The 15,660-nt window shown below is 39.5% G+C and overlaps 1 protein-coding gene across 3 annotated transcripts in view; it reads right to left on the reverse strand.

Annotated features, from left to right (window-relative positions):
- AHI1 (Abelson helper integration site 1) overlaps positions 1-15,660 on the reverse strand; it is a 182,134-nt gene that overhangs the window by 81,072 nt on the left and 85,402 nt on the right. For all 3 annotated transcript variants that reach the window (XM_084625130.1, XM_084625129.1, XM_084625128.1), the window contains exon 21: positions 13,273-13,390. In XM_084625130.1, the coding sequence (XP_084481256.1) occupies positions 13,273-13,390 (118 nt within the window). The remainder of the gene's footprint in view (positions 1-13,272; positions 13,391-15,660) is intronic.

Genomic DNA, 15,660 nt, shown 5'->3' on the forward strand with positions numbered 1-15,660 from the left:
TGATCTTAAGACAGATACTTGAGGGTCTCCTCTAGTAACCTCCCTCCACCCTGACAGTTCATCTTTCAGTATGACCTGTTGTAGTCTTCCCTTTAACCAGTTCCTTATCCATCTTTTGATTCATGTATTAATCCCCATCTTCTCCAGTTTCATGAATAATTTCCTTGCCAGTCATTGAGCTAGGGGAATACAAGGACCCCACAATGCCTGAGGTAGGCCACGATGATGGAGAAAACCTTGGTGAAGACCCTTGGAGCAGTAGTGAGTCCAAATGAAAGGACTCTGTATTGAAAATGGTGTAAGCTGATGGTGAACCTCAGGAACCATCTGACAGTCAGATGAATGTCTGTGAAAACAAGCATCCTGCATATCAAGAGCTGTAAACAACTTGCCTTCTAATGATGGGATGTTTGCTGCTAATGTGACCATATGAAACTTGGGTTTGTGGCTGAAGCGATTATGATGGTGGAGGTCCAGAATTGGCTTCCATCCGCATTTCCTGACACTCAAAAAGGAAGAAGTTGAATAGAATCCCATCCCTGGGTATTCCAAAGGAACCCACTCTATTGCTCCTCTTTGTAGTAAGGAGTTCATCTCTAGGTCAGGATGCTGTTGTGAGAGGGGTCCCTGAGGAGAGATCGGGGAGTGGGCTCTGGATGAGGTACCATGATGAACTCTATCATATGACATTTAGCAAGCACTCGTCTATCGCTATTAGATTCCAGCCTGGTAAGAAGAGTGCTAGATGACCCTGGAAGAGAGTGGGGTGGTTGTATAGCAGTAGGCAAGGCGGTGACTGCTCTCTAGAGTTCCTCAGAAATTTCTCTCCTGTGGGGGTTGCATCTGGAAGGAGGAAGGCTGTGAGGGTGGACCCCGAGGATGAGATCTTTGAGTCTTTTGATGCTTCCATGGTTTTTCATAAGGCCTCTGATGGAAAAATTGGGAGATTCTGTAATGCTGTGTGGGTGGTAGAATTTACATTACAGCGCAGGTGCGTAAATACCCAAAGAACAAAGTGTAGCTCTTGAATAATTGAGGGTTTGAAGGGAATCATCCATTTTCTGTTTAAAAAGATGGGATTCATCGAAAGGGTGGTTTTCACTGGTATTTTATATCTCCCTGGGAAAACCAGAAGAATGGAGCCACGATTCCCTCTGCATGACTATGCCTGTAGCCAGAGAGTGCAATGAGGTATCAGCCGCATCCACTGCTGATTGAAGCGATGTCCTTGCAACTAATTTCCGCTTTTCTATTATTGCCTGGAAGTGGGCACAGTCTTCTTGTGGCAGTTTTTCAACGAAGTCCTCCAGTTTGCTGTAATTCAGCAAATTGTATTTTGCAAATAATGCCTGATAATTTGAAACCCTGAACTGAAAACTGGCTGAGAAGATCTTGCGGCTCAAAAGGTCTAACTGCTTGCCCTCCTTATTGAATGCGGTGGAGCATGGGGTGCTGTTGTCTAGCCCATTTCATTGTCACTTGGACAGGTGAATTGGGAGGGAGGGAGGGTGAGAAAAGAAACTCAGCCTATTAAGCTGGTACAGAGTAGTATTTTTCTGCCCTCTTGGGGGTAGGCATACATGGGGCCGACATATGTCAAATCATTCTAGCTGGCTCAAGGATGGCATTGTTGATTGGCAGAGCAACTCTACATGGCACCGATGAGTGAAGTATGTCCAGCAGCTTATGCTGAGTGTCTTAGATTAGCTCCAGGGGAATGTGCAGCTGCCACTCTATGCAGGAGATCTTGGCATTGGCGGTAGTCCTCAGGGGGTGGGGGAGATGTCCAAGCCACTGCCACATCAGGTGAGGACGATGGGAATCTTTCCTACTCCAGTGGCACTGTCAGAACCAGACTGGGCAGCTCTTCTTTATCACTGGTTCCAAGCATCTACCTGAAGGCACCTGAGACAGGGAGATAGGCAAAGTTTCCCTCACAGAACAGATGGGTTCTGAGGGTGGGTATTGGGGCCAGGGTGCCCAACAGGGCTGAATGACGGATCAAGAGGTTGTAGCGGGCCATATGGTGTGGGGAATCAGTGACTCCACGGCAACTGGAGTGGAGCATATTGCTATGATATAGAAGACCTCCACTGGTACTCATACGGACGGGAGGGGATAGACGGTCCCTGCCCCTCATCCAACTCCTCCGAATACAAAAATCCGGAGACCAGTTCCATCGGTATTACCAGCAGAGCTGGTGGAAGCAAGTACCATCACAGGAACAGGGGGCAAGGAGTGCTTCAGCTTTGGCATGTCCTGAGCAGGAGATATAGTCTCTTGGAAATAGAAGGTTCCAGAAGGTGTGAGGACTTCGGCTTTCCCACGGCAAACAATTCCTGGGGCTCTGGCCCTTTTTCTGACCTCCCTGGAGTGAAGGGTATTCTTTCTGTCCCTGGAATCGGTACAGGAGGGTCATCTTCCCCAGAGTGGGTGGATTTCAAACTCTGAGAGACGCTGATGTTGATGGTGTGTGTGATCTGGTACCTGATACTGGTGGATCTGTTAGTTTGTGGGGTCTCTTTTTGTGTTTGTGTGTTTTAGAGCGCACTCCCTCCCCATGACTGGAACTCATCAAAGGAGCATCCTCTTTGTTAGGTTTGGAGGAATAGTTACTGCCAAGCTTATTTCAGAGTAGCAGCCGTGTTAGTCTGTATTTGCAAAAAGAAAAGGAGTACTTGTGGCACCTGAGAGACTAACAAATTTATTTGAGCATAAGCTTTCGTGAGCTACAGCTCCGATGAAGTGAGCATGCATTTTTCAAGCACTCACATAAAAGAGCAAATGGGTTTTACATATGAAAAGATCATCTTGGCACACTGATAAAAGAATCCATAAAATGCATATACAAATGTTAGGGTTTGAAAAATGTGTGCACAGGCATGTGTGTATACCAGGGACAGATGAAGCCCCTTTAAAACCAGGCCCCTATTGTAGGTGTACTTTGCTGTTTGCCCAATTTCCAAAATGAAGGGCCAAATCCAGGGATCCAGCATGCAGCCCAAATGGTAGGTATCTCCATGTTAGGAAAAAGAGGAAAGAATGGAAAGAATCATTCCCCATACCAGTGTGACCACAGCCCTAATATACTCTGCCTCAGGAGGTGGAGGTGGTGGTGGTAGTAAGATTGGAGGGAGCCATGCAGAAATGCATCCTCTTCCCCCATCCACCTTATGCTCATTCCCATGAAGGGAGTCCCCCTTAAAACCTGAACTTTATACTGTGCAGAGGGTGTGTACTCCATTGCAGAGCCCCTGGGCAGTGAAACTTCAAGGTTCCACTGCCAAGAGCAGCTGGATTTGTCTCAAAATATTATCTTGCAAGCATTTCCTGCCTCATGGCTCTCTGTCTTTAGAAAATGTATAGTGGATCTATTTTCAAAGGACTAAAAGTAGTTAACAGGATCTCTCAGTTAAGACTGAATTAAATTTGGTTCTTTTAGAATAGCATATAATTGAAAAAATAAGGGCATTTTCAGGCCAAATCATTTTTGGCAGATTAGTTTTACAATGCTACGTCATACCCTGATTTCGCAACTTACATCCATTGCTGCCAAACAGAGTAATGCTTCATTTAATCCGCACCCTTATATAATTTTGGCCGAGAGTACTTCCTTTACCCTGAAGGCAGAGCAGTAATTATCCTAACATATACCAATTTCACATAAATATAAATGATGTTCTCTTGATAAAGTTTTTGGAATCTTCAAAGACTGCTGTTATTGTGCTCTGTATTTAGTGTAGTTTTCAGTCAAAGATTGTAATTAATATGCCTAGGAGTAACAAGAAAAAGAACACATAATAGAGGAACGTGCATACCCTTGATCTCAGTATAAACAAATACACCAAGCTACACTGAGCTGAACTAGAAAATGTGAACTATTCTGACATTTATATTTATAACATCTAATCAATCAGCCAGAGGAAACTGAATGAGCAACTTTTAGAAACAGAATAAATAGATTGTTCTCATTAGTAAAGTAACAGACACAAAAATAATTAACTTTATTCTTATTGTATGTCAAAACATTTTTGTGGTTAGATGAGTCTACTTATGAAGATCTTAGGTTTTCAAATTAAATATTATATAATTCATTTTTACTATTCCTTTTATACTTTGAAACACTTATAGTTATAATACTCCAGAGGTAGGGCCTGTATTCATGCCCTAACCTACGTCAGATCCTGGACCCCAATATAGCTATTTTGTGCTGCTCCAGTGGCCACAGAGCAGGCTTATTTGGCTCCCTAGAGACACTCGCTCTTGGTCATTCCCACTCATAGCCCCTGGGATCGGAGGCATGGCGGGGAAGAGGGGCGCAGTCAGAGCATTTGTACAGACAAATTCTTGGGAGCCATTAAAGCTGGATATAATTCAAAGAATCCCAGAGGCTGCTCTAAATTACACCAGGAGCTGATCCAGCCCTCAGCAGCTTTAATATCAGGGTACCATAAATAGAGCTGTCTGCAGTTGAGGATTAAATCCAGGTGTTTAATTCCCCCTGAAATCAATGAGAGTTTTGTGTACAAAAATTCTGCAGGATGTTGCCCCCAAAATGTAAATGGTATGGAAAAAAATGGTCTAGACATACACTAAAGGTGGGAAGTAGTATGTGGGTGGGGGGAGATTTTAAGAAAATTAAGTTTTCTTTTTGTTCAACATTTTCAGTTTTTTTCTTTTTGATGAAACATTCAAAACAATTTTTTTTACTGAACCAAAAAATTTCATACATTTAGGGGATGGAGTGGGGTGTGTCTCCTTTCTCTTACTTCTTTTCCTGACAGGAAAAGTGAGAGAAAAGTAAAAATGTGAAATAAAATAACACTTCAACAAAGAGCCTGATCTTCAGCTGATGATATTAGCCTTTTAATAAGTGCTTGATGGCTCTACTCAATTCTTTTTATAAAAACATAAGAAAAAAAGACCATTTTTTTTTGGAAGACACATCAAATTTCTTTCCCAAATCCTTTTTGAATGTATAGTTTAAAGTGACTTAGTGCAGTTGTACAGTTAAAATTAAAACCCAGTCTATGTAAAGAGTTGGACAAGGATATTATCTAAAATAGCTTGTAAATCAGGGGCAAATAAGCAACTGGAGTAATATTAACAAAAGCATAGAGACTAAAAAGGAAATATATGCTTACTAACATAATGTGATTCCTTTCTAATTAGCCTCTCTGATATCAGGGCTGTATTTATTTATGTTTAAACCCTGAAAAGGAAGAAGAGACAGAAAGACACCATGAAATCAAGTAGGGACTTCACCATTGCTACTGGTTTTATGTGGAAGGCGCTCACACACTACAGAGATGGTTATAAAAAACTCTAAGAGAGGATAAAATCGTGAGAGCTGGCAACACTGCAATAATCATCAAGGATTCTAAAATACATATTAGTTATGAATGGTAAGCATATTTGCATAGGTGTGGGATTTTGTAACAAAGCTTTTGCTTTCCCCCTACAAGAAAGAGAAAATTTGAGATTTCGTGGTTATTTAATCAATGTAGAATCTGAATGTCCTTTTTTGGTATCCTTTATATCTGTAAGATTTTGACATTACCGTTTATCTGAGACCATAATAAAAATATATTTTAAGTAGTCCATCAAATATAATAGAGGGTTTAACGACAATTGTCAGCTCTGCTAATATCTTCAGAGAGAAAGAAAGACTCTTTTGAAGTTGCTTTCACTTTCTTTAGTTGGAAAACCCCTTGACTATCAGCTGTGTTAACTGAGAGAAACATTCTAATTGTTCTCATCTTTGCCAACATTTTTTTTTTAAAAATACAAGAACCATCACGTTCCTAACACAGATGTAATTTATGTTTAAGAGCAGGTTTAATCCATTGTTTTCAATGAAGTCAGTATTTTAGTGAAACTAGCTGGGCAGTATTTGCAGTCAAACAGTGATCTTTCACAAAACCAGTGTTAATTATTAGGCTAATTACTAATTGTAATTGGCCCAATTTTGATGTTCTTATATAGTCTTTGCTCAGCAAACCTCTGAACTCAATGGAAGGTACAGAATTCAATGGGGGATACCTGAGAATCTCAAGATTGGGCCCATTTTTTATTTTTAAAATTGTGCTATAGACATAAAAGGTATTTTAGAGGTCAATAGGACGGTGAAGTCTCTGTCCAGAGATGCTTACAATTTAAAATGAGATAGGTAAATAAAAACGATTAGGGAGTTAATTGTTCTCCAGGGAGTGAAAGTTTAAAAGCCAGGGGCATTGTTGTTTCTTTATTAGTTAGTTTTTAAAAAGTAATGACCAAGATAATGGGGTAGCATGAAAGACAGTACAAAGATGAGAACATTATAAGGAAATGAAGGGTGTGATTAAGAGGGAAGGGCTTGGATAGTACAAAGTGCAGGAAGGTGGGATGAGATAATATCAACACTGAAATGTGCGGAGGAGCAGAGTTGTGCAGAGTGAGGAAGGCAAATAAAAGGAGTCTGCACTTGACTGCAAAAGGCAAGCATTAAAGAAGTTCTTTAAAGTTTTCATGTACATCTAGCATAGATCATGGAATCTCTCTCCTATTACTCAACAAGGAAATTCCATTTACTCTGCACACAGCAAAGGCACAAGAACAATAAGGGGCTTTACTCCATTGCTACTCTGTGGATTTGGAGTTGGGGAAATTCCCTTCAATTCAGGCTACTTGCGCCTGGTAAGAACAGAATTTAGCCCTGAAAAAGCAGCTGCTTTAGTAGTGTGCACATCTTCTAGGGGCTCTTATAAAGAGTTTACCCTCAGCATTTTGGCAAACATGTTTAAGTGCATGGTTTTTTTTTTTTTTTTTTAAAAAGATAATTCACAGGCCACTGGAATAGCCATCCATGAAAAAGTCAGAATTACTGTGCAACACACCTTAGTCCCCCAAAAGATTAGCATGATATGGCCAGATAAATCACAAATCAGAGAACTTAATCTGACTGCTGCATTTTCCACGGCATGCATCCGATGAAGTGAGCTGTAGCTCACGAAAGCTCATGCTCAAATAAATTGGTTAGTCTCTAAGGCGCCACAAGTACTCCTTTTCTTTTTATGGGGAAGGAAGAAAGTCACAGCTAAAGTACAGGACAGGGAGTCAGGAAATCTATGTTCTTTTCCAGCGGTTCTCAAACTGTGGGTCCAGGACCCCAAAGTGAGTTGCGACCCTGTTTTAATGGGGTCACCAGGGCTGGCTTAGACTGGCCCAGGGCCAAAACCCTAGCCCCACTGCCCCTGACCAAAGCCCACGGGCTTCAGACCTGGGCAGTGGGGCTCAGGATACAGGCCTCCGGGCTTCGGCTTGCCCAGGCAGGGTAGTGGAGCTTGGGCAGGCTCAGGCTTCGGACCCCGCTTCTGGGGTCGTGTAGCAATTTTTGTTGTCAGAAAGGGGTAGCGGTGCAATGAAGTTTGAGAACCCCTGTTCTATTCCTACCTCTGACAAGCTTCCTGTTGAATGTAGGGAAATTGCTTAATCTCTCAGTGCCTCTGTTACCCCATCTGTAAAATGGAATCAAAGAATCAGAGGACTGGAAGGGACCACGAGAGGTCATCTAGTCCAGTCCCCTGCACTCATGGCAGGACTAAGTATTATCTAGACCAGTGGTTCCCAAACTTGTTCCGACACTTGTGCAGGGAAAGCCCCTGGCGGGCCGGGCCGGTTTGCTTACCTGCCGCATCCGCAGGTTCATCCGATTGCGGCTCCCAGTGGCCACGGTTCACTGCTCCAGGCCAACCAGCCTGGCCCGCTAGGGGCTTTCCCTGCACAAGCAGTGGAACAAGTTTGGGAATGACTGATCTAGACCACCCTTGACAGGTGATTGACCAACCTACTCTTAAAAATCCCCAGTGATGGAGATTCCACCACATCCCTAGGTAATTTATTCCAATGCTTACCCACCCTGACAGTTAGGAAGTTTTTCCTAATGTCCAACCTAAACCTCCCTTGCTGCAATTTAAGCCCACTGTTTCTTGTCCCAGCCTCAGAGGTTAAGAAGCACATCTGTTCTTCCTCCTCCTTGTAACCACCTTTTATGTACTTGAAAACCGTTATGTCCCCTCTCAGACTTCTCTTCTCCAGACTACACAAACCCAATTTTTTCCCAATCTTCCCTCAGAGGTCATGTTTTCCCCTTTAATAATGTTTGTTGCTCTTCTCTGGACTTTCTCCAATTTGTCCACATCTTTCCTGAAATGTGGTACCCAGAACTGGACACAATACTCCAGTTGAGGCCTAATCAGCGCAGGTGTTGAGCGGAAGAATTACTTCTCGTGTCTTGCTTACAACACTTCTACTAACACATCCCAGAATGATGTTCGCTTTTTTTGCAACAGTATTACACTGTTGACTCATTTAGCTTTTGGTCCACTATGACCCCCAGATCTCTTTCCGCAGTACTCCTTCCTAGGCAGTCATTTCTCATTTTGTATGTGTGCAACTGATTGTTCCTTCCTAAGTGGAGCACTTTGCATTTGTCCTTATTGAATTTCATCCTATTTACTTCAGACCATTACTCCAGTTTGTCCCAATTTCCTCCAAAGCATTTGCAACCCCTCACACCTCGGTATTGTCCACAAACTTTATAAGTGTACTCTCTACGCCATTATGTAAATCACTGATGAAGATATTGAACAGAACCAGATCCAGAACTGATCCCTGTGGGACCCTACTTGTTATGGGAATAAGAACATTTACATACACCATATAGGCACTGTGACATTTATTACGTTAGTGTTTGTGAAGATCCACAAATATTAAACATTACTTAGGAGTCAAGTACATTACATTATATGTGAGGACAGAGGAGAGAAACTCTCTAATACTGTATTTGCTGGCTGATCAACAGATGGATTACCTTTGAATGAGACCTTTCTATCTGGCCCTATGACTATCATATCCATGATACAGGTAAGGGACAAAAGACCGTAATCAAGGAAAGTCTCTAAAATGGTTACAAGGACAAAAATTATTATTATTATTATTATTGGTTTGAAATTTTTAGCAATGCATTGTCTGAGAATGTTTAACCTAAGATATGACACTAATTGCTTCTTTTTCAACTGTTATGCTCTGTTTAGGGAATCAGGAGCAATTTCACAAATTTTTGACCAATATGTGCAAGAAAGAGCTACTGCACAAAAGGAAATCCCCAATTAATGTAAAATAATAAAGAGAAGGAAAAAGTCTGTGACGGAAAAAAAACTGGCAAATACAAGAAAGGGATCTTTCCTCTTCATTTAAGAAATGTTCAGGAAGGTATGAACACAAGACAAGCTTATGTGAAATTTCTAATAGTCCAAGTTAGCTCTTATAGCAGTAGATTTAGTAAAGGAAAAGGTTTCAGAGTGGAAGCCGTATCAGCAAAAAGAACGAGTAGTAGTTGTGGCACCTTAGAGACTAACCAATTTATATGAGCATAAGCTTTCGTGGGCTAAAACGCACTTCACCGGATGCATGCAGTGGAAAATACAGTAGGAAGATATATTTCAGCCCACGAAAGCTTATGCTCAAATAAATTTGTTAGTCTCTAAGATGCCACAAGTACTCCTCATTCTTAAAGAAAAAGGGATATTTCAGAAGGATAAACTGCGTTGAACAATATTTTCAGTGTCTTATGAACAAAGACTTGCCTTCAATGGTAGAGACATATATCCTTTCTGTGCATCTCATTGTTCTTACAGGAACATATTTACCATGGCCAATTCAAAAACAGACTTGTTAAGTTTTTGTACAAAAGAAGAATTTATGCAGCTTCTCAACATTTTGACAAAATATGAGATGATCTGTGTGATGGGGTATACAAACCCCACATGGGGCTGGAAAGGGCTAAAGGACAGTACTGGGCCCAGGTAGCCCCATCCCTCTAGCCCTGCAGAGCATGCTCCAACCGAAGACGTGGTTGAAAATGGAACAACCCAGCTCAGAAAGGAGAGGTGGGAGAGAAAGACAGACCTACCCTGAAGGCTCCTGGCAAAAGGTGCCTAAGAAGCCTCCCTGTGGGAACAGGACTATATGCTGAGGCTGATTGGGGCTGATGGTTTGGCTTCTATTTCCTTTTTCTTATCTGGGACCAGAAGCTGAGGGAGAAAAGCAAAAGTAGGATGTAACCCAGGAAGGGTAACTCAGAGGGCCCCCTCGGAGGCCAAACACTGCTGACCCTCCTAGGGTTCTGGGTCGGAGCCCGGTGGAGTAGGCAGGCCCAGGCTCCCATACTACTGCCATCACAACAGGGTGAGCGTTAACCACTAGGCCATCTAGCCCACAAGGAGCCTATTACAACATCACATACTCATGTCACTATATCCATGACACAGAATATGTGGTAGGGGTTACTGATATTCTCGGTTAGTGTGATTTTTGGAGGAGAAGAGAGGAGGGAGACTAATGCATATTTTTATTCTTATCGTGGCTTGTAAAAAGCTTCAGAGTGTCCTCTTTTGCCTCAGCTCCTGAATCTAAACAAACATGACATCAAGTATGGTAGCACTAGAAGCTCCATCATGTCAATTATTTCCAGAGCAATAATGTAAACACTACAAAAAAAAGGACATTCCACACAGAAGGGTATTAGGGTTTGTGTCAGAAAAGGCTTGACCAAATGCATGTGGAAAAAAAGCTGAAATTGCTACATGTTTGGTAACTTGTGGAGTACATCTACTCAAATTGCTAGGGGACATTTGGAAAAAAAACTGTAGCAGTACTAGTTTCCTTTTTGCAGCAATAAAAAAGAATATTCATAGCTACTTCTTCAAGATCTTGCAAGCTCAAGACAAATCCTTAGTATTACCTCCATTGTCACTAACCACAAGGTGGAACACCCAGCTGTTTTATACTATCGGGAGCAACTGGATGGTCTTCAAAATAAAGATGGCTGCATGTGCCAATGCTGCAATTTGGTCTTCATCACAAAACATTAGAACAACATTACACAGGTAGTATAACATACAGTTACACTAACCAAATCTTAAAAATAACTCTTTATCGATGTATTTAAGTGCTTTGTTGCACTGAGGCTATAGTGACCATCAGGAATTTTGCTTTGAGGATTACATCCCCACTGGCTCAAAAGGGAGAGTCCCCCTCAGTATTCTCAGTACTAAATTCAAATCTCATGAAGGTCTGTTTGTCAAGGAGTTCTGGTGGAAAGAGGAATACTGGAGGGGAAACAGGGACTAGGCCCTTGAGCAAACTTTTCATAGTCAATGAACACTAAGGATCCCTGATATAAAAGGATGATTTGCTGCTCCAAATGCCAGATGAATTTGAGTAGCCAGAGTAGATCCCGACTTTTAAAAAGATAGTACACAGTCAGGAATACAAGGTAATCAGGGAAACACGGGTTCGATGAGCCTGTTGTAAGCTCATATCTCCATTTTAGTCCAAATTCCATAATATTCAAAACTAAAACTAAACTAACAGTAAGAGCTACTGAAAGACACCAGTATCTTTCTTCATACTTGCTAGCTGGTGATGAAAAATAAACTACATGAGTGAAACTTTTTCCTTATATTTCTATGAAAACAATTCTAGCACAGTGCTACAAACATAGTAGTGCAGCTTAGAAACTGAAAATATGACAAGTGGTGTCACTTAGGATTCTCACAAATTTTCTCATGGGAAACCCCATTTTGTCTGTGCATCCCATAATCTTTCTAATGTGGTTTTTCCAAAAATCTTGATTTTTTGGTTGTTCCATTGTATATTTGAAAGATACTTTAGAAGCATATCTTCTGTAGTGTTGTATTTTCTCAGCTTTATTTGCCTCACAAAGAACATTCTGCATTTAAGGAAGGTGCTGAAGCGTAGTCGTTTTTGGCAACAATGGGACTGTAGACAAACATGCATGCACAGTGGTAGCACACATTCATGGTTTATCGTTCTATGTAAGAAGACATCGTCAACACATTTATCTTGTGTTTCTGTCTAAAGGAAGATACAGGACAGTATAGTTTGGGAGCTATGTACCGAGTTAATTACAGCGTAGATTTAAAGTATATGCTCATTTTCTTGAAAGGGCCATTCTACTAAATTTAAATGTATGTTCATTCTGTGAGATGAAATATGAATACTTACTGCTTTTATGAGATCTTCACACTTGCAAAGCACTGAACAAATATTCATTAGCCTCCCCATATACCTGTGAAGGGGGTAGTTATTGCTAAGGTACTGTTATCACCGTTTTACTGATAAGGAAACTGAAGCCCAGAAAGCTTAACTGACACAGTCAAAGTCACACAGTAAATCAGTGGCAGAGGCAAATTAGAACTTCATCTCCCAGTTCCTACACCTGTGGTCAGCCCTTTAGCTCACATTAGAAAAAAGCATATCAATCAATATTCTGACTGGAAAATCTTTCTGATTCAAGCCATAATTATTAGTGCCTCTTTTTTAGCTAATTTTATATAATAACAGAACCCATTTATCTTTTTCTACCAAACTATATTATACATTTTTTTAAAAAAGCTCAATTTCCTGTTTCTATCTCATTATATGGTACCCTTTTTTTTCCTCTCTCTTGCTCTCTCCCAAAGTTACAAAATAAAATCCTTTAAACGAACATACTTTGTGTTTGTACAGTACCTAGCACAACTGGACCACATTCTTGGTTAGTGCTTTAAACAGAAATAATAACAACAACCACCACCACCTAGCAGTTTTATATATCATTCTAACAGGCACTCCAAACAAACATCAAATATGCTGTTTTGCAATAAATTATTATTTTGATCACAATTGCAATTTGAAACCAAGATGTAAGAATTTCAGAAAACATACAATTCTGTTGCTACTAGTCTTTTTTCTGAAGGCTGTGGATTCATTTAAGCATTTTTAAAAAATGCTGGTTTTAAGCCTAATGATAGGGTTTGTATTAATACCCTTGTAAATAGTCCATTCCCAATTTGAAGACCAACTGTTTTTCTCCCTTTTCTTTTTTCAACAATTATGCATTTTAAACTGTGATTGCTTATTTAATAGTGTTTGCTGTGTTTAAAGTATTTTGACACAAAAGCTGATAAAAACTAAGAAAATCTAGAGCTAACTCTTTTTACTAAAAACTTAGCATAACAACAATAAGTATCTAACTGAAGAAAAAACAGTTTGAGGTAATGGTTTAAATATTGCATTGTATAAGCAATGGTACATATGACATCTTGACTACTCCATGAAGTGCTGCATACTAAACTTGATTAATATAACAACAAAGGAAAAAAGACTCATCAACTAAAACAGCATACGTACATTAGACACAGTAATCAAATTAGGAAAGAGGCTCACCGTTTTGAGCAGTGAAAGGATACGGGGGAATCAGTGAAGTGCCCAGAGAACTTGGCAGCCTTAACTTGGAGTGTGGCGAGAGCAGTGATGGAGCCGGAAGCATGAGATTTGAGCTGGTCTGTAATAGGAAAGGCAAATCAGAAAGTAAGTTGTAATTTCCTGGGTTACTTACTGATGCAAGAACTGGATGAGAAGTATTTACTTACCATAAATAATTATTAAATTCTAGACAGAATGAGTGTCACATTGAGGGCAAAAGAGCAATTTAAATTGTTTGCTTTTTTGGGGAAACATATTTGGGAACAGAAAGTTGAAAACCTATTGGTGGTCTGAAATGTAAATGAAAGCTTAAATGCTTAACAAAAAATTGAGTAGTGAAAAACTAATAGAATAAAAATCCTCCACAATACAGAAAGAAATATAATGTACAGTTTATATGGGTAATACTCTAATTCATATTGGCCTATCAAACTATTTGTATGCTAGACCAAATTCAGATATGAAAAAGAACACTTAATTTTAGTATTTTAAATTATATTGTGTCTAAAGAGAGTACTTATGAGGAAAGGGTTAAAACTTAGTCATAGAGAAATTTATTCTTTGCAAATTGTGCAACATATTTAGACCAAAACACCAGATACTTCCTTTATGAAGACTACACAAAAGCCATCTGTAGTATACATGCTTATTTCCATAATGACAGATAACATGGCTGAAATCTGATTTGCTATAGAGGTTCTTTGCATACATGCAGTTACCACAAATACAAACCCTTCTCAAATTATTCCTAATGAGTTATCCTAGATAACACATATAAAATATATTAAGACAATTTGAGGCATTTACATGATCAAACAAAACATTTTCTTACAAATTACACCTATTGTCACTGACTGCCTTTGATCATACTGTCAAACTGGTGGGAAAATATAGTCATAAAATATCTGCAACAAAATTCATTGAGTTGCCTTTAAATAAAATCAGCGTAATTAGCTGAAATTGTTTTTTTCCCCAGTAACATATATAAAAAGAAAAAGCAAAAAGCCAAGAAGTATGTTATCAAGCATGTTCACGTAAGGTTTAATCCAAAGCCCACACAGGTCAATGGAAATCTTTCTTGTGACTTCTGTGGGTTTTAGATCAGGCCCTCAAACTTTAGTTGTGGAGAATAATTATGACATATTTAAGCCTACTTCTATTTTATTAGTCTCTAAATTCTATTTAAAGAAATGAAGCCAGTTACAAGAAAGGGCAAGCTTTCACTTGCTTTCACAAGTAGTACAGTGACATAAACACTGGTTGTATAAATTACAATATATGTTCAACAATTCCCTAGGCCTCGATCCTGAAAAAAAAAATGTATGCTTGAATTTAACTTTGGACTTGTCTATACAAACAATTAATTTGCAGCAAGCTGGGGTGTAAATGTATCTTGCACTAGCCTGCTGTGCACTAAGTGCCCACGAGGTAGGGATTATCTTTTATTATTTGTCTGTACAGCACCAATGAAAATGGGGCCTTGACTTGGCAACTACATACTACTGTAATAATAAATATTTTCCCAAACAGGCTAATTTGTTTTGCTCAGTTTTGGGTTAAGTGCAACACACAGTGCAAAAAAATCAGACCAACCAATGAGCATTATCCAAGAACAGTAAAGCATCTGCATTTTTCTGCAGTATGAGAATTCAATTGTGTGTACATTTTAAGTAATAGTCCTGAAATCTAAGCAGAATGAAGACAAGTTCTCCCCTCCTTACAACCTGACTTCTCTCCTACATACACACCTTCTTCTTCTTCCAAATGAGCCATTTCCAATATCATGGATCTTTTTTCTAAACTTCACAAATATTTTGTAAATTCATAACCTAATGTGTGTAATAAATCACACAAACAACAAATAAAACTATTCAAAATTGGGACTTTCTATAATCCCTTGTTTTGTACATCACAGGAAAAATTAAGAGAAATTGATTTAAAAATTTCAGGTATCAGAGATGTTTCAATAACCTGTCTCAGTTGTGGTGACCCTACATGGAATTTTAAAGATGAAGTGAAATAGGTCACATGTAAATTTATTTCAGTACAGTATTTAATTCACTTCTCTTTCTAAATTCATGTTTCCTTCAGTATGCCCAACAACCTTTGTACATACCACAATGTATTGCTTTGAAATCCAGGCCACAAGACTGTATTTCTTTAATATATATCCATTCTCCCTTTCAATTTTTCTCTTAAGAAAAATGGTCCTTATTTAAAATACAAACAAAAACACAAAACAATTCATGCCCCCACTCATGTCCTCCTTCCAAAAAACCTTAAAGCAAGGCATTTTTTGTAAAAGATTGACATTCTTTGTTAATTTAAAGGCTTTCATTTGAAAATAAA

The sequence above is a fragment of the Lepidochelys olivacea genome (genome assembly GCF_965140295.1).
Source record: "Lepidochelys olivacea isolate rLepOli2 genome assembly, chromosome: 3".
NCBI lineage: Eukaryota > Metazoa > Chordata > Testudines > Cheloniidae > Lepidochelys > Lepidochelys olivacea.